Below are 20,313 nucleotides of genomic sequence, written 5' to 3' on the forward strand. Positions count from 1 at the left end.
GGATCGGTACGGCATCCGCAGTGTTCCAGGCACTATCGTTCCGTGGTATTGAAGCGGTAGCTGTATTCTCGAACAAAGCGCTTGGTTTACAGGTCTATCTAGATTTCCACCCTCATCTACGGTTATGAGCTTTGGGTAATGAGCAAAAAGATGAGATCACGGGTACAAGGGGCCGAAATGAGCTTTCTTCACAGGGTTGCCGGGCTCACTCTCCGTGGTCGGGCGAGGAGCTCGGTAATCCGGGAGAGCCTCAGAGTCGAGCTGCTCCTCCTCTGGATCAAGAGGAGCCAGTTGATGTAGTTCAGGCACCTTGTAAAGATGCCCCCCGATAGACTCCCCATGGAACTCTACCGGGCACGTCCCACTGGGCGAAGGCCCCGGGGCCGGCCCAGGATATGCCAGTGGGACTATGTCGCTCGGCTGGCCTGGGAACGCCTGTGAATTCCCCAGGAAGAGCTAGAGTCTGTCACCAGAGAAAGGGAGATGTGGACCGCCCTACCAATATTCTGCTGCCGCGACCCTCACCAGGACAAGTGGCTTGACAAACAAACGAAGTATTCATTAAATATGCTTGGTGGTAATTACATTAAATGATCGGATTGTTTTAGTAATTATGTATTATGGAATTATTTGTAGTTTGTTGCACACTCCCCACAAATGCTAGGAGTCTCCCCCCTAGTAATTCGGTATCCACAGTGCGGCTGCGCTGCTGCCGCACTGTGTCCACTTGCTCTCGAAGAGAGGACGACTCAGAGGCGCCTTGGGGAACAACGGACGAGCGGCAAGGACGCAGCCAAGCGGTGAGCTGGAATTACCAACAACTACCGAAGCTCTGTTGCCTTTAATATATTAAGATGGTTCAGCCAATTATGAGTGTGTTTCTATAGGAGGAAACCAGAGTACCCAGATAAATATTGTGTGGAACTTCTCAATTACACTCACTCCCCCCCCCCCACTATTTTTTGCTCTGTCCAAACACATGCCTGAGCTTGGAGCCGGCTTGATTGTAAGTCACGGTAATGGGCCGCAGGGCCTTCCTCAAGAAGACCGAGAACGATTTGCAGCGTGATACCTCCGCCCCCCCACACCTGAAGCGCGTGTACACCTCATCGATGACAACCACCAGCATGTTGAGCAGCAGCACGGCGAACAAGAACATGAAGCTGAAGTAGAGGAGGGCGGCCATGTACCCGCCGGCCGCGTAGAGGTCAGCGAAAACCGGGGCGCCGAGCAGAGCAGCGAATAGCGAGCCCACGCTCCTCCCGAACGACCTGTAGGCGCCCACCCGTGTGCCCAGCACATTCCAGAAGATGAGGCTGTAGCTGACAAGTAGCACGAAGAAAACAAGGGAGAAGCTGCAGAGCTTGTGGGCACAGTGGACCACTGACGTGACTGCCTCGCTCATGGTAGTGTTGTAGTGGAACAACGGGAGGATCCGCAGCGTCGCCAGGAAAACGAGCAGGCCCAGGAACTGCGTGGACAGCCTGTCAAGCGATGCGGGCCATGACAGGTCGGTGAAGACGGCTGTGGAATGAGATGGTGAGGTTAGAAAGGGAATGCACCAATGCCACCAGTGCGTAATATTAGCTGGAAAAGTTTGGAACGCTGTTCTGAGAATTATTTCAGCATGCCACATACATCTGTTCCTAATTTATCCTCACGATACTGCAGAATTAGAGGTTTATGGGAATATAGGGTAATACTATAGGTTAAATACTATAGCGTTATTACAGATTGGAATACCTCTAGTGGTAGTGCCTCCTTACTCAAAGCCAGCGTAGCAGTGTTCCGGAACACACCGAGTGAGGAATTAAGCCCTAAGTGTTTTTGTCTTCTTTACTAATGGATGCTGAGCAGGCTCACAAAACGCCCAGTAGCCAGCAACAAACAGTGGCAGTGATGACTGACAACAGCACCAACAATGGAATTGGTGCTAAAGGTGTTGGCAGTGGCAGTGATGATGATAAAAGTGATGAAGACACTAACATTGATAATAACAATAATGTCGGTGATCATTCTGACATTACGATGGCCCTGATGAAGACACTGATGATAATGGTAATGATGACAGTGAATACAACACCAACACCACCGACAATGTTTTTTTTAGATATATTTAAATAGCCAAAATTCCACGTGGCCAGCAACAAATATCACCATTGAAGGTGTAATTGAGGCAAACACACTACGCTTGAGAACCCAGTTAATTCTTTGGTTCTTTCGGTTAAGTCACGTCTAAAGATAATATAATAAATTAAATAATAGCATATTATGACGTTTCGATTGCAACACAAGCAATCATCATCAGGCATAAAAGAAATAGCAACAAAAATCTAACTAGAAAAACTATAGACATAGATACAAGCAGACAGACATCACAAGGACACACAGAGAGAGAATACATATCGGCACAAAGAGATAGGTCGTTTCTGTGACGGGGCCTTAAATATAGAGAGGGGGGCGGGGGCAGAGAGAGGGAGGGGGCAGAGAAAAACATAGCATATCAATGAGTGTACGACAACGTGATGCTGCAAGTAAGATGACGACGCGGCACGGCACGCAAGCTTGAAAATCAGGAGAAAGACACACAAAAATTAACTAACCTAGTAAAATATCGAAATGTAATGTAATGCAACACAGAGAGTCGGTCAACACACAATTAACGCATAGCCCGGTTGATTACGTATTTCAAAGATTGCTAAGTTAGAATTTAAGTGTGAAAATTCCAAAGAGAGGACGCAGGCAAAGATTGCTAAGTTAGAATTTAAGTGTGAAAATTCCAAAGAGAGGACGCAGGCAAATGGAACAAATAGCCAGAGAGAGAGAAAAAAGGTAAGCTTAAAACTTCCCCGTAGAAGTGGTTCAATCTTATTTTGGAGCTTTCGTGACTGCAGGAATTATTCTTTGGTTCTTTCGGTTATGTCACGTCTAAAGATAAAATAATAAATTAAATAATAGCATAATACGACGTTTCGATTGCAACACAAGCAATCATCATCAGTCATAAAAGAAATAGCAACAAAAATCTAACTAGAAAAACTATAGACAGACATACAAGCAGACAGACATCACAAGGACACACAGAGAGAGAACACATATCGGCACAAAGAGAGAGGTCGTTCCTGTGACGGGGCCTTAAATATAAAGAGGGGGCGGGGGCGGAGAGAGGGAGGGGGCAGAGAAAAAATTAGCATATCAATGAGTGTACGACAACGTGATGCTGCAAGTAAGATGACGACGCGGCACGGCACGCAAGCTTGAAAATCAGGAGAAAGACACACAAAAATTAAATAACCTAGTAAAATATCGAAATGTAATGTAATGCAACACAGAGAGTCGGTCAACACACAATTAACGCATAGCCCGGTTGATTACGTATTTCAAAGATTGCTAAGTTAGAATTTAAGTGTGAAAATTCCAAAGAGAGGACACAGGCAAATCGAACAAATAGCCAGAGATAGAGAAAAAATGCAAGCTTAAAACTTCCCCGTAGAAGTGGTTCAATCTTATTTTGGAGCTTTCGTGACTGCAGGAATTATTATTTGGTTCTTTCGGTTAAGTCACGTCTAAAGATAAAATAAAAAAATAAATAATAGCATATTACGACGTTTCGATTGCAACACAAGCAATCATCATCAGGCATAAACGAAATAGCAACAAAAATCCAACTAGAAAAACTATAGACAGACATACAAGCAGACAGACATCACAAGGTCACACAGAGAGAGAACACATATCGGTACAAAGAGAGAGGTCGTTTCTGTGATGGGGCCTTAAATATAGAGAGGGGGGCGGGGGCGGAGAGAGGGAGGGTCAGAGAAAAAAGTTAGCATATCAATGAGTGGACGACAACGTGATGCTGCAAGTAAGATGACGACGCGGCACGGCACGCAAGCTTGAAAATCAGGAGAAAGACACACTAAAATTAAATAACCTAGTAAAATATCGAAATGTAATGTAATGCAACACAGAGAGTCGGTCAACACACAATTAACGCATAGCTCGGTTGATTACGTATTTCAAAGATTGCTAAGTTAGAATTTAAGTGTGAAAATTCCAAAGAGAGGACACAGGCAGAGAGAACAAATAGCCAGAGAGAGAGAAAAAAGGTAAGCTTAAAACGTCCCCGTAGAAGTGGTTCAATCTTAATTTTGGAGCTTTCGTGACTGCAGGAATTATTCTTTGGTTCTTTCGGTTAAGTCACGTCTAAAGATAAAATAATAAATTAAATAATAGCATATTACGACGTTTCGATTGCAACACAAGCAATCATCATCAGGCATAAAAGAAATAGCAACAAAAATCTAACTAGAAAAACTATAGACAGACATACAAGCAGACAGACTTCACAAGGACACACAGAGAGAGAACACATATCGGCACAAAGAGAGAGGTCGTTTCTGTGACGGGGCCTTATATATAGAGAGGGGGGCGGGGGCGGAGAGAGGGAGGGGGCAGAGAAAAAATTAGCATATCAATGAGGGTACGACAACTTGATGCTGCAAGTAACATGACGACGCGGCACGGCACGCAAGCTTGAAAATCAGGAGAAAGACACACTAAAATTAAATAACCTAGTAAAATATCGAAATGTAATGTAATGCTGACCAACTCTGCGTTGCATTACATCACATTTCGATATATATACACTAATACAGCCACCATTGCTCACGTCCTCGATGTGGCAGCGGCTCTGCGATCTTACATTAACATGCTAATCTCTCACATTGCAATAGCCACCTCCGCGCCCTCGGCGTGGAAGTCGCCCTCCAATCTTACATTAACATGCAAATTTATCACTTTAACATCACTAGCCCACCCACTTCGTTTACGACCCTTGGGCTACACCCATTTCAAACATATAAAACAGCCTGCCTCAGCAGCTTTCCCCCTCCTTTTTTCCTCCTGATGACGATTGCTTGTGTTGTGATCGAAGCTTCGTAGTGTTTTGTTAATTTTTTTGTTCTATGTGACTTTACCGAAAGACCCAAAGAATATCAATTCCTGCAGTCACGAAAGCTTTAAGTCAAGATTTACACCAGCATTGTCCGGGTTTGCCAGTGCACGGTGGAGGCTGGTGTGGCGTCCTGGCCATAGTCTGGGGTGGGTGGTGGGGTGGCAGGGGGTTGCGCTCTCCCCCTGCCTCTCAACCCTCCCACCACCCTCAACTTTACCTTTTACCCACTTCCGTGCCTTCTCTCACTTTTGGTTCTCCCCCCCTCTCCCCTCTACATGACAGCACCTGCTCCAGAGAGGGCCTGGTCCTCCTATTGGCGCACCCATCCTGGGACGTGGTCTCCCCTTATCCGACAGTCATCGACTACCCGTCCCCTTCTTTCGCGCCACCCTCCTTTTTTTACATCTATCCGGCATCTCCAGAGCTTCCAGACCAGTCGCCGGACTTCCCCTGGTGAATACTCCTCCATAGCGCGGTTCCGGAACATGCAGCTGTTCGACCATGCCCCAGATAGTGATCCAACTCATCTTAGACCCTGACGAGGCAGCAATAAATGTCTGGTCCCTAGACAGGCAGCTTCTGGATGAGGAACACACAATTGAGGAAATGAAGAAAGAGATTGAAGAATGTATCCATATCTACTCTGCCTTGGACCCCTCCCCCCAGATAATGTGGGACACCCTCAAAGCATGTCAGGGGCTCGCTGATGAAGGGTGCTCACAGAATTAACAAGTAAACCCGTAACAACAAAGTTTTTCACTCTAAATCCTTTATATGCGTGGCGGCTAGAGTCCTCTCGTCCTCTGGCTTGAGATGGCTGCCACCTATGGGTCAGATGATTGTCTGCCAGTATTAAGCAATTGGTAATTAAATATTTAATTTGTTTTCCCTAAACAGTGTAAAATTTTGGAAATTATTTTTCACGAAAATTAATTGTCACACACAACGAGTCTGTGTGGAAAATGTCAGCTCGATTGGATCACGGGAAGTGGGTTAAAAAACGAGCGAAAGATTTGCACGGTCCTAAGCAAGCAAGCGAACTTAATATAAAGGATTTAAAAATATATTCGCCTGTGGAGGACGCGGGGATCGATCCCGCGACCTTTGGCATGGGAAGCAAGGGTGCTACCAACTGCGCTACTCCGCCACGGCCTGTGGAGGGGTTACGCTCTGGGCTCTTATACTGTGACGTTCAGCCAAAGCCATGAATGAGTTCTATTTGAATATATGTAAAATCATTTTTTTGGCCTAAAAAGTGTAAAAAAAATTTAAAAAATTTCATGAACATTAATTCCACAGACTCGTTGTGTCTCGCACAACGAGTCTGTGGAAAATGTCAGCTCGATTGGATCACGGGAAGTGGGTTAAAAAACGACCGAAAGATTTGCACGGTCGTAAGCAAGCAAGCACGCAAGCAAGCAAGCGAACTTAATATAAAGGATTTTAAAAGATCCAGGAAAGGCAGCAGAAGCTGGCCTTCATGAGCAGTTTCAATCCTTGCAATCCCCAGGGACTTTAAAATAAATAGATCGTACGAAAATGGAACTTGAAAGGCTATTAAATGATGAAGCTCGCCTGTTATTCAGGAGAGCCAGGCTGCCCTTCCACGATCCTTTCACTGCCACTGTTAGATTGCTGCCGGCATTGTTCCTTCATTGCATCTATCCAAAGCAGTAAGGACCCCCCAGCAACGACAACCAGGGACGTCAATGCACATTTTAAATATTATTATGAATCCTTAAACACCTCTAAATCTCCGTCCTCCCTAATTTGGGTACAGACCAAAGCACAGAGCTGGGCAGGCCCATTGCCCCTCAGAAATTTCTGGATAACCTTGGCCTCATCCCCATTAGGGAAGGCAGCTGCCCCTTAAGGGATACCGATGGAGCTCTATAGGAATGCGGGGGTCCACCTTACCTCCCAGTTAAGGACAACGTTGAATGCAGCCTTGAAGTCAGGCTGTCTCACCCAATACATGAACAAGGCTAGGATGTCGGTCCTTCACAAGCCAAGTACCCTGGAGGATGCACTAGGTAGCTATAAGCCCATTTGTGAATGCGGACTACAAAATGCTTGCGAAGATCCTTGCAATCAGATTGGACAAAGTCCTCCCAATGATCAATGGCAAAGCCCAGACAGGGTTTGTTAAAAACAAAAAATTCCACAGACAATTTCAGGACTTTAGTTCATGTGGTGGAGATAGCCATGAGGGACAACCTCGCTGCGTACGCCCTTACCCTGAATAGGGAGGTGTTGGATAAATTTGGTTTTTCCTCCAAATTCGTCGACATGTGCAGACTCCTATATGCGGACCCTACAGCCTCGGCGGTCATGAATTGCCTAACCTCCCACATATTTGCACTGGGTAGAGGCACAAGGCAGGGGTGCCCTCTTTAACCATTGCTTTTTACCCTGACCATGGCACCATTTGCTGAAAGTATTAAAAGCTAGTGTATCTCGTGAGGAAGTATTGGCATGGCAGAAAAAAAATCAATCTTTATGAAATGTTCTTATTACGTTCAATCCCAGTTATTCTGACCCTGATGAGGGAGTATGGGGAAACTTCGTGATATAAATAAAATGTAATGAAGTCAGAACGAATGCCACTATCACTGGTATCCTCCAAACCCCCAGAGGGCTTGTTGCCCTTTCAGTGTTCTCCATCCCACATCAAATATCTCAGCGTTACGATCTCCTCATCACTGGCATTGCTTTTCCGGAAAATGTCCCCCTCCCCCCCTGCCCATGCGCTGGTGGCATGGAGAGTATATTGAGTACAATGATTATATTGATGTAATTTAAATGTATTTTTTTCACATCGGTTTATTGTATGGTAGTAGGGTATTTGCAGTTCTTTAAAATAAAAAAAAAATGTCCCTTCCTTTATTACTGCTAATCCTACATAATACACTAGCATAATATGACTTCGAGACCCCCCACCGCCTACAAATTCCGCAAGGAGTGACTAACCCCATATCTGCATGTCATCAACATCCTAAATTCCTCTATTGATATGTAAACTCCTTTTTCAAGGCTCTCTGCTCCTCCCACCCAGCTTAAAATACGCTGCCAGGCTTAGCAGTGTTCATTAGGACGCTGTCTTTCTGACAGCTCTGTTCTTCACCTGAGGACGGCTGCTTGCGTTGTGGCCAAAACGTCGTGAGAATTTTATTATGTTTTACTTTTATTATTTTATCATTTCCCTTCTACATGACTTCACCAAAAGAACCAAGAATATAAATCCCTGCAGTCACGAAAGCTTTAAATCGAAATTCAATGCTCCCTTGTTGGGTTTGCCCTTGCCTCGGCAAGGGTTTCTCGACGCTGGAGATTTGCAAGGACAGGAGTATTCCCTTCCTGGTCCTCTACACAGAAGATTGACGCTATGGAGTAACTCGACTTTGAAAGTAGGGGGGAAAGAAATAATGTGGATTAGCTGAAAGGAGTCTGGCTTGGAAATGGTTGGGGATCTTTTGAACAAAGATGGTGGGGTGCTGTATTTTAATCAGGTGCAGGCTAAATATAATCATGTAGATCACTGATTATCTGGCGTGCAATTATCCGGCTTCCAACATTATCTGGCGGTCCTGGGCAGATCCGGCGAAAACAGCATATATTCCAGCTATTGCCAAAAAACTTCTCCAAAGGATGTGTACCAGTCCGGCAATTAGCACCATGTGCGTGCTAATTTTATTTAGCTATGCTTGATTTGAGTGTCAAATATTATATACCGTACATTGTGTACTACATAAAACTAGAACAATTTAAATAATGCACGTATATACATTTGTCATGACTAATAATTATTAATAAAAAATAAATTAAAAGTGTGTGTATAATTTGGTATTCGCCGGAGCACCGGTCAAAGGCTACATCAGTCCGGCAATCGTCAAACACATGGCTAAAACAAGATGTTAGATACACCTTAAAAGCAATCTGTTCAATTGCGTTCACGAGCAATGTAGAATTTTACACCCTCTATCAAGTAAGTAGAGAACAATAAATACGGTAACTTTTTTTACAGTAGGATAATTATATTTGTTGATATGTATGTTTATTTATGCCAATTTCTGATAGTAAACTAATTTTTAACACAAAAAACATATATACAAACACATAAAAACATGTTATACAAGAATGTGCAAAAAATAAGCTATTTTTTAAAAGTTAGGTGATTATCCAGCGTTTTTGAAAATCTGGCACCCATTTCCCCCCTAAGCTTCCAGAAAATCGATGGTTTATTGTATCTCTCGCCCTCGTTTTTTCATCTACCTGCAAAATAGAGATGTCATTATGAAAGCCCCGGGTAAGAACCTAAGCGAAGCACTTTAGCCAATCATAGACTGGCTAGGAGTGCCGAGGCCTACCACCTGTTAGGCAGTGACAAATAATCTCTGGAACCGGTGTCTGTCCTATGAGGTCCCCTCACAGAACTGGACACAAATCTGGCGAGCCACAATATGGCCCAAGATCACTGCCACTGAGGCTCATTCAGTTCAAATTTATACACGGCACTTATGACAAATGAAAAAAATCATGGAAGTCTCCCCAGATTGTCCCAGGTGTTCCCTGGGTACGGTTCAGTCTTACCTTCACGCCTTGTGGTTATGCTCAGACGTTGCAATACTCGACCAGGAGATCATAGACTTTTTGTATGGCATCTGTGGCACTAATCTTACCCCTTCAGTTGAAACGACTTTGTGGGGCGTGAAACCGGAAGCCCTTCCGAAACACCAACATACTCTACTTCAAACCTTTAATATTACAGCCAGGAAGACCATACTGGTTAACTAGAAATATCACGCATCCCCCTTGTGGTAACAGTCGCAGAACACTCTTTTAGTTCAAGCGGGTGTTGAGGACTAAACCACAAACCTAAAGGTATGAAATGAGAGTTTGAGACCAGTTGGTCGCCCATCCTACGCAGTCTAAAATGAGGGGAGCGGGCAAAGAGGTCAGGAGATAGGGACGGGCGGAAAGAGAGGCAGTGCCCCTCAGATGTAAATAAGCGGGAGCGGATCTATGAGCCGTGAGAGGTTAATGCATTATCCCATATGCTGCGTGTATATTATTTCATTTATAGAGTTTTCCTGTACTTCCCTCTTCCCCTCCCCCTCTGCCATTGATCTTCCCTCAGTATTTTAGTTACCGTTCCCCTCCCTCCTTCTCCCCTCAATATAAATATTCACCCCCCTTCTCGTGGTCCCCACTTGGTTGGGGCAGCGAGTCCAACTTCCCCACCTACGTATGGTCTCGTCACGTAGAATTCGAATTCTCGCCGTGTTCTGTTCCCGTCCAATTTGTTGCAATAAAAACATCACCACTACGGCGGTCATGGTGCAGTTACATCACAAGAAGGCAACATTCTTTTATCACAGTTGCCAAGTACAGGCCCCAAGGACCAAAACATCAAATAGCCTGCAACAAACAGCACGGTTGAAGGTGTAATAGATTGGAGTTAATAAGCTTCTTGAATTACTATTTGGTTCTTTCGGTAAAGTCACGTAAAAAGAAAATAAATTAAATAACAGAATACGACGTTTCGATTGCAACACAAGCAACCGTCATCAGGTAGAACTAAATTTGAGAGAGAGACAAAACACAGACACGGAGATACACAGACAGACACACAAGCAGACACACATAGAGAGACATACAACATAGACACAACAGAGACCCAATTCCTCTTTGTCAAGGCCTGAAATAGAGAGAGTGGGGTGTGGTTGGGCAGAGAAAGAGGTGGGTCTGCTGGAGCAGCTGCTGGAGCAGAGAAATTAGCATGTCAATGAATCCACCGCGACGTGACCGAGGGAAAGAAGATCGAATGGCCCTATGAGAGCCTGGTAAATGTTAGAGAGAGAAATAGTTTGAGAAAACAAAATTTTGAAAATATTTTGGAAATGTAATGTAATGCGACATAGAGAGTCGGCTAACACACAGTTAACGCATAGCCTGGTTGATTATCATCTCCAATGATTGCAAAATTATCAATCGAAAAGTCGTACTCTATTATTTAATTTATTTTCTTTCTACGTGACTTTACCGAAAGAACCAAATAGCAATTCCTGCAGTCACGAAAGCTTCAAATCAAGTTTCTTCTTTAATTTAGCAAGTTTACAATAATTAGTCATGGGGTGAGTAAGTAACTGCAGGGCTGTGCCTTTATCTACACTCCGTGCCACGGTAATCCCGCTGACCTGTGTTATTGGTGAGGGTTGCCAGGCTTTCAGTTGAGATGGTGCTCTGGTGGTAGAAGAGGGAAACCGCTCCAATCATCAGGGTGATGTTCATGATCTCAGCCACGTTCATGGGGTTTTTTAAGTATTTGAACTTCTCCTTCGTGATGCTGAAGATGACGCTCGTGAGGAAGTACATGCTTATGATGAGGCAGAAGATATAGGCCACGTTGTGTAAGATGATGTACGAGGTTCTGTTATTAAACAAACGGAAAACTTTCAGGTGTGACGATGGCTGAAACACATCTGCAGAGGAAAGAAACACCAGAAATAAATATTTACTTTTAAAAGAGAGTTCATGGTCTCAACTCGGTTACAAATGACTGCTCCCAAAGAAAACCAATAACATTCAATTCGGTTCTGCAAATTTGAAAATAACTTAACCCAAGTATGTTGTACACAACCCATTGGCCGCACGGCCTTCTGGGAGTGCGTAATTTAAATAGCATTGATTCAAGACAAACTCTGAACTGGTTTTCAACAGTGTCTCATCAGCAGTCAGGCTTGCTTGAATCAATGTTGGTGAACCGCTGGTCTTACAGGCTTCTCTTTAGAACACGATGGTTAATTTAGCGGATAGGGGGCGCTCTCACCTGCCCTCTAGGGTTTCCTCTGGGTAATGAGGGGATACACAACCATGGAGTCTCTTTTGATGTACGCTGCGACGTGAACTTTGTCTATTACTCTTCTTCATATCTATGGGACTTTTTACCAGTATCAAAATTATGTAAAAAAATAAGAGGCTATACCCATGACAATAAAACAGGTGTTATGATGTTCAAAGACCAAATGGACACTTATTGCAAGGAATCAAGTCTGCATTAACCACACATACTTGTGGCAAAACATACAAACATGCTTTGATAATATATGCATTTTATTTTAAACTTATTGGCATACACCAGAGACAGCCTTCTTTATGGCATTGTCTCACCAGTGTTAGCCCAGAGAATTCCAAAAGAAAAAGTACAAAGGCAATGCAAGTTGCAAAGTATTAATAGCTCGGGTTGAGCAGTTATATCTATGGGACCTTTTTGCAAGTATCAAAAGTATGAAAAAAATATGAATAAACTTTACCCTTTCTAGCAATAAAACAGGTGTTAAGATGTTCAAACACCAAATAGATACCTTGTACAAGGCATCAAGTCTACATTAACCACACATACTTGTAGCAAAGCATGCCGAACAAACATGCTCTTATACTATATGCATTGTATTTGAAAATGATTGGCCAAAATTAGGGATGGTCTTCTGTATCGCTTTGCCTCACCAGTATTAGACCAGAGAACACCAAAAGGCAAACAGTAAAAAGGCAATGCAAGTATCAAATATTAATAGCCCGGGTTGAGCATTTTGATACTATAAAAAAGGTCTCATAGATAACAGAGCATGTTTGGTTGCATGTTTTGCCACAAGAATGTGTGGTCAATGCAGACTAGATGCCTTGAAATAGGCATCTATTTGGTGTTAAAACATCTTCAACCCTGTTTTATTGCCAGAAAGGGTGAAGCCTATTCTTATTTTTACTCTTTTTCAATGTGGCACAATAGAAAGGGGAACCTCCACGTCTCTGCTATTGTAGCAATCGTGTGAGTTGGGTTTGTTTTTAAGGTACACCCTATTCGACATAGGTTTAAACAACACGTGTATCTACACGGGCAGTCAACATTGACTCTGGCCAGCAGGTGACTTGTGTCGTAACCTGATATATGTGTAACGGCGTAAGTAGCGTAGGAGACGTTGACGGAGGCAACACGTATTTATTACAATTACATCCAATACAGCAGAGTAACGACTAACACTCGAAGAGGTATCGGCCCCTTCACCCAGTTCTATCCGAGGCAGTGTCCCTCGGCTAACGTTTCCCCGTTAGCTCCTACACCCCTCTAACCCAGACCATCCTAGTAGAGGCTAACTGACTTGGCCCAGCTTCGGCTCAGGTCCGACCCTCAGCCACACGAGCCTGGCCCTCACAAGGACACAGACCTCGCTGCTCTGAGGTCGCCCCTGGCTTGCCCTGCTCGGCTCTTATAAGAGCAGCGAGTCAGGGTAGTCCCAGGGCTGGCTAGCTAGCTGGTCTTCAGTTTTCACTGGCTCTTCTGCTCCAACGACTTCTCGAGCTCTCTCGCGCACTGCCTTATATACCCAACTGCCCCCCCGAAGGCGAGGCTGTATGCGGACGTTGATGTAGACACCCCACCTACGGACAGTGATGTAGACACCCCAACGTAACGGCTTGCTACACCCCTCTACGTAATACCTCTACATATGCACCATCCAAGTGGATGATTCAGGCCTGGACAGTGTGCTACACATGTTGTGTTTTACAGAATTTAAAAATAAACAAGTTGTCGCCATCATAAATCTGCAGCCCCTCATCTCTTCATTTGGAAGGCGCAACACACATTTCTTAACATGGCATGAGCTCGCTACTCCCTCCCTCACTTCCCACCTGCACGGAACCCCCGTGAACCCCATCGATGTACGTCTTTCCGCCAGCCATCATGCCCCTCACCTGCCGACAGGGATTCAACCAGCACCTCGACAAGGCAGAAGAGGTTGGCGTTTGCGTTGTAGATGATGAACTGTGCATAGAGGCCCATGGTGCGGGCGTCCATCCACGAGTTCTGCTCGAGGTAGCTCATGTTGCCACTCGCCTCCATGAATGTCAGTCCCAGATCGGCGATGTAGCCGCTGCCGATGAACGTGTTCAATTCGCCTGTGGGTTGGACGCCGGGGAGCAGGGCGAGATACGGAGAGGAGGCACAAACAAGCGACGAGGTGAGGCCAGCATTTATGTGGTGGGCATTGATTGTGTCAGTCAGTCTTAGTCTGTCAATCAATCAATCTTTAAAAACATGCCAATGTCACCCTTAATAAAGTATATATCAGTGCACATAATAATAGAACGGGAATGGTACAGGGGCATATGAAACCCGGCACACCCTCAGCGGAAAACATAAACTGAGCAAAGCAAATTGCAACCACTTTGCATAAACCACGGAATTAAGAGACACTGGGTGCCTTTAAGACGTCTGGTGGCAGGGTATTCCAGATTTAGTCTGGTCGATGACTTGTAAAGTTCTAGTCAAGCTTCAGTCTTTGTAAATCATCGAGTCATTCTCTCAACAGCTCCATGATAAGGTAAGAGGCAAATGTGCAGCTATGTAATTAAATGCTCACGTTTTTACTAGAGAGCTCGCAAAGAAACCTCTAGACAGCCTTATTTAGAGAGTTTCTGGCCTCATCTTCCTCGATGGCTAGACATCTTGGAAGATGTGGGAGTACCCACACTTTATTCCACCTCACGACCTGTCTATCGACTGTGGTTGTATTCATTCATAATGATGCATGGAGAGCATTTGCGCTGGGAGATTAAAACCAGTGACTTCTGGGTTACAAGTCCTTTATGCTGACCATTTCACCACTGACAGCGTCCCATACAAATGGACTTATTGGAAATAATCGATGCTCACAAGCACTGCTAGATACGTGCATCGCGAGGGAAATCAATGAATCATTGCATCATTATATCCCCAGCAAGTGTTTTGTCTTTGCTGTACCTAGTTTGACAGACACGCTGTTCCAGTGCATATCCTGGATCTTCCAGAAGTTGTCTTGTGGTTGAGGGATATAAGATGAATTGGTGTCAATATCTTGCCATCCTTTGCTGTAGTTGTTGCTGTCCTGGTTCAGCAGATAGTCCATCCCGAAGCATTTGCTGGCGCTATCCTTGAACTGACAGGGATTTCCCTTAACAGCTGATGAGAAAAGAGGGGAGAGGTGTGGAAGATTAGGCAACACTGTACTTTATACAATTCAAAAGGTCTCAGGGGCATGGATGCTTTGTGTTAACAGCCCCACACTTCGACAGCAATACAGCAAATAAATACTGTACATTGACATGGAGGTAACATGGCCCCAGTGGCAGCACATGCGTCACTGTTGCAGAGGTTCACAGTTTGAAAACAGCGGCTATCCTGGTTATTCCTGCTGTGTGTATTAACTGTGAAAGTACCATGTGTGGCCAGCTTTACAGATCCCCTGACTTCATTCGCAAGAGGAGGCCATCGTATGCTGGCACCATGACCTAAATTTGAAAAATAACACAAATGACTAAATTGCTTTATATACATGGTGATCATTGCCACATGCTGCAAAAAATTTGCCAGGACCCTCCTGAAAAAGTCACGAGCCTCTGGGGCTTCCTGGGTAAACAAGAGTAATCCATTAATACCTCGGTTAACAACGCCTCTGGGAACAAAGCTCCATCATGACGAAGTCGCCCGTGGAAAGCTCGTTTTCCCCCATATTTTTGCTAAAATTTGGATGAAAAATATTTAAAGAAATTATGCAAAGTGTTTCAAAAGAGTAACCTGTTCAATGATGTGCTTGCCCTGTAAACACAACCGAGTGGGATTTGTTTACATTATCAGCAGCCAATCACTAAAGAGCTATTCTGCGAGTCTCCATCACTTGGCCCAATCAGCAGTGCACTTCGCAAGTCTTCCCTCTCCTGCCAGCCATTGCTCGAGCTCCTTGTGTTCGTAAAATGTTATTGTGTTTTTTGTATTACCCCCATTATGTAAGCCAAACGGCCATGTAGTGCTCGTGGCCTTTCTGGATCAGAACCTGCAACATAAATCCATCTCTTTGGAAATGACAATGCAGATTCAATAGAAGTAAATTGTGAGTGTTATTTTATTGTATTCTTGTTTACTGAATTTTTTATTTGGATTTCTTTTTTTTAAGCAGATTTAATGTTTTCAGTCACATTTAACCCTATTTTTGATCGAATTTAATTATGTTCTCCGATCCCTTCTCTGAAGTACTGGAACGCATCCCTATGCCTCCCATGTAATATGTACCTCTGGTAATGAAGTTTCTCACAGAGAAGTGATGTAATGGAATGCATGTACTTCGTTAATAGTGGTATTACTGTAATATACTTTTTTTCTCAGCTGTATTCAAGAAGTCAAGGCAAGGGGAGTGAGGTGGTCACGAGAACGAGTCCACACAGGAACCCGCGCTGTGCGATGCTACACAACAACGAAAGTGAATAAAACATGAGGAGTGGACGGCGGAGAATTGAAGTAGGGGGATTGATGCAGTGGGAGGAGAGCTCGAAGAGAAACCATTGAGACTGTGTGAGGCAGCAATCCTGGCTGGAGAAAGAGAACCACAGACGATAACGTCATCGCGTTACATGCAGAGTCACGAGATGGATCGATCGATATCCATGTGTGCGTTTGAGATCACCCGACGCAGGCCTCATTATCTAGAGATGAGGCGTGGCTTCTAACGCCCTGCATTAGAAGGTGGCATTCCTAGACGTTGGCACCGAGCCGATCTTGACATGCACAAGGATGCAGCGCAACACCCTGCAGAGTGAGCATGGCATGTGCCAGTGAGACTCTCCAGAGGTTCATTCCATCTGGCCGTTCACATCATGTGAACAATAAACACAATTTGTTATTTCCGGCTGTCTGAATTTTTTTTGCAGTTATTGTTGATTGGTCTGAGACCGTCAAACTGCTAGACTGTGGAACCTGGTTTAATCACGGATGTCTGCAAAAGCACCAACAACAGGAGCAAAAACAACAGTAGAAACAAGAACAGAAACAGCATCAGAAACAACAATAACAGAAGTAACAACTACAACAAGAATAGCAGCAACAGCATCAACAACATCAGCAACAACACCTTGCAATGGCAATGCTGCGACTTCTACTGCTGCCCAGCTGCTTGTGGCCGGGCCCTGCTCTTGTAGGCATCTGGTCAAGCAATGACTTCCCTCTTCCATGGAGAATGGAGGGCCATACCGGGAATTTATCTTGGCATGGATCTGTAATAAACCTTCTTGAGACGGCTTCCGGAATCAGTCCTCTTTATTCTCAACTTCCACAGTTACATTACACTTCACACACACTCTCCGTTGCTGACAGACAACGGAGAGAGGGCAGACTTCCCGCCAAGTCCCCACCGCGCACGTGGCACCCAGAGCCCCGTACGCGCGTGACTCCTGCTCTTCTCGTTCCCAAGTCTGCTCACGACTACTCTCTCTCTCTCTTAATCCATTCGTCACGTGGTACCCCCCAGCCAATCCTCCATAGACAGCGTTGACCATTCCCGATGGTTCCCTGCCAATCCCGGGACCATGCCTCTGATCCGGCTCCCCATTAGCTGAGGCCCCGATTGGCCAGGCCAATCACCCCTGCTAACATGCCGTGATCACGCCGAGGCCATGCTCCCTGGCTCATCCCTTATTGGCTACAAAGCAGGACCGGCAAGACAATCCCCACGTGCACCCTCTATGGCTGTTATTACAGATCGATAAACCAATTCTATCTCACCCAAACGTCGCCAATACTGGGGTGGGACTCACCAGCAGACTCGACCCAGTATCCAACCTGCAGATGGGGGGAGAGTTGATTGAACGACTTTCCAGCTCAATCTATTTTAGTGACGCACCTGTTGTACTATGACCTGCCGTGGAGATGCTGACCTCTACCCGACCGTGCTCGTCACTAGTTGCAATGCCTTGCACATGATTGTGCTGCAGATATGATCAGTTCTTCTTCCGCCCTACATCCACACAATCACAGAAGAGCATCTTCATCGTAATACTACTGCTGATGTTGGGTATGAGGCCCAACCTTGGACCAAGGCTTGTCAACTTTGGGTTGGTCAATGCACACTCCATTGTCAACAAGACGGCACTGATCCACGATCTGATCAAAGATTGTGGACTCGACATATTGGCTGTTACCAAAACATGGGTTTTTATCAACTCACCGGATGTCATTAAGTGTGATGCTGCACTTAACGGATATGCTATTGTACATCAGCACCGTCATAGGAGGCCTAGCAACGGTAGCCCCACATGTTGGTGGGATTGCACTGATTTACCATTAAGACATCTGCGTCAAATTCCTGAGCGACTCATTAACAATCACATAATTCAGCTGCTGCTTTTGAAAATAACGAACAGCATGCAGAGGCTTACGATTGCTGTCATACATTGACCGCCGTCTTCACCGCTGTCGGAATTATTTCCGAACTTTCTGATCCGCTAGACTGTGGGTCATGTGGGTCTCAATACATCATCTGTGGTGCTCTGAACTGTCCCGGACCGACTGGTTCTTGTGGCAAAATCAACGATGCTCTCGCCGAGATTATCAACAGTTACAGTTTAACCCAGCACGCTGCTCGGGAAACATACTGAATCACATCTTCACATCTGCCGATGCCGTAATTGTGACCGACATTGTTATAAAGATATGGGTATTTTAGATGACAGTGTCATAACATGCAAAGTGGCATGATCGATTATTCGCCGACCTCATCACAACGATATCATACAGAGATTGGAAATTACTAGACCACGATGCTTTCCATCAGAATATCTGGTCATTATCGGCATATCTAAATCCTGCAACGACAGTCGATTCATTTGCAGCTCAATTAGAAAATGAGATCACTGCTGTTCTTGATGAACTCGTATCCATCTGAACAAGCACAAAGGGAACAGGGAAAGCGCTCAATAACTGGCTATCACTTGAGGCAACTGCTGCATAGCAGACCCAGAGGCAGCTGGATCATCTTTGGAAGAAAACTAGTTTTAAAAATGTCTGACTCTCTTACAGAGCCACCTGCAGATTTGTCAATCGGCTCATTATTAAGTCTCGCAGAATGGTCTATGCTCTGTGCGTCAATGAGTCGATTCGTGACTTGTGGAGCGTCGTGAGGGTCTGCTGCAATCCAACCACCCATCCATCAACTAGTCAACCTGGTCTATGCATAGTCTTGCAACGTTCTTATCAAGATGGCAGTTTCTAACTTGAAGGCAAAGCATTACTCCGGTATGCCATGAGTTTGATTGGTGGCAGAGGTGTTGATGTTAATCGCACGGCTGCCAAATAAGACAATTGCCACTCAACTACATTCATACTCCGATTGGCATGGTTGGCTACATATAGTGTAACATAAATTTAACATACACACATACATACATCAATTCTCCAATCCTGCTCAGATGTGCTTGCGCCGCTGATTGTCCACCTGGCAAATTGTTCATTCAGCGAGGGCTGTTCCCCAGACCTGTCCAAAATGGCGCAGCTGATACCGCTCTTGAAAAAAGTTGGCTTGAGCCATGGTGACCCCGCAAACTATCACCTGATCTCAAACCTACGTATGATTTTAAAGGTCATAGAGCACCATTTTCTGAAACAGTTACTTCCCCATGCCGCTGCGATGGGCAGACTCAACCTGTTGCAGTCGGCGTACCGGAAGTTCCATAGCACTTAGACGGCTCTACTAAAGATCACTGATGACCTCTATAAGATCATGGATGACCGATGTGCCATCAGCGATGGTTAGCCTTGATCCCTCAGCTGCCTTAGACACCATGGACTATGAGATACTCATTGGGAGGCTAAGGTAAAGGCTTCGTGTATCAGGTACGGTTCTGGGGTGTTTGATCACAGTTCGTTAAGCTGGGTGATGAACAGTCATTGCCTATACAGTGCTTAGTTGGCGTACCACAGGTGTCCGTCCCCGGGCCCTTCCTATTTTCAACATACGTCTCTCCGATCGCCGATGTCATCTCGGCGTATGACATCAAGTTCTACAAATATGCTGATGATACACAATTGTACAACACAGTGAAGTCAAAGTTAGATATGGAGAGCCTCGGTGATCTAGAAGATTGCACACAAGTGGTGCACCTGTGGTTTGCACGAAACTAAATCCTGCTTAATCCAGGCAAATTGGAGGTTCTGCTCGTTGGCACTTGGACTCAGACAAAACATATGTGCGAGGATAAGGTGTGGCAGTGGCCGACTCCAGGATTCAGTTTTCTACTCATCTAAACAGCCTCGGCACCATACTCGACCAGGACATGTCGGTTAATCACCACGTGCAAAATATGGTCAGATCCTGCAATTTTCATATCAGGGATTTACGACACATTCAGCCACTATTGAGTTGTGACCTAGCCAACACGATGGCATATAACATAATATTGACAAGGCTCGATTATTGCAAATGACTACTCTGTGGGATACCTGACAAGAACATTGGCACGTGTCATAGGTACTACAAGATATGCAGCTATCGTGC

The 20,313-nt window shown here is 44.9% G+C and overlaps 1 protein-coding gene across 1 annotated transcript in view; it reads right to left on the reverse strand.

Annotated features, from left to right (window-relative positions):
• Positions 1 to 955: 955 nt before the first annotated feature.
• Positions 956 to 20,313, reverse strand: part of LOC144951023 (polycystin-1-like protein 2) — an 82,451-nt gene continuing 63,093 nt past the window's right edge. The window contains exons 22-25 of the mRNA XM_078881258.1: positions 14,757 to 14,954; positions 13,709 to 13,912; positions 11,155 to 11,439; positions 956 to 1,524 (exon numbers count right to left, since the gene is read on the reverse strand). Coding sequence (XP_078737384.1) covers positions 956 to 1,524; positions 11,155 to 11,439; positions 13,709 to 13,912; positions 14,757 to 14,954 — 1,256 coding nt within the window. The remainder of the gene's footprint in view (positions 1,525 to 11,154; positions 11,440 to 13,708; positions 13,913 to 14,756; positions 14,955 to 20,313) is intronic.

The sequence above is a fragment of the Lampetra fluviatilis genome, chromosome 60 (assembly GCF_964198595.1).
Source record: "Lampetra fluviatilis chromosome 60, kcLamFluv1.1, whole genome shotgun sequence".
Lineage (NCBI taxonomy): Eukaryota > Metazoa > Chordata > Hyperoartia > Petromyzontiformes > Petromyzontidae > Lampetra > Lampetra fluviatilis.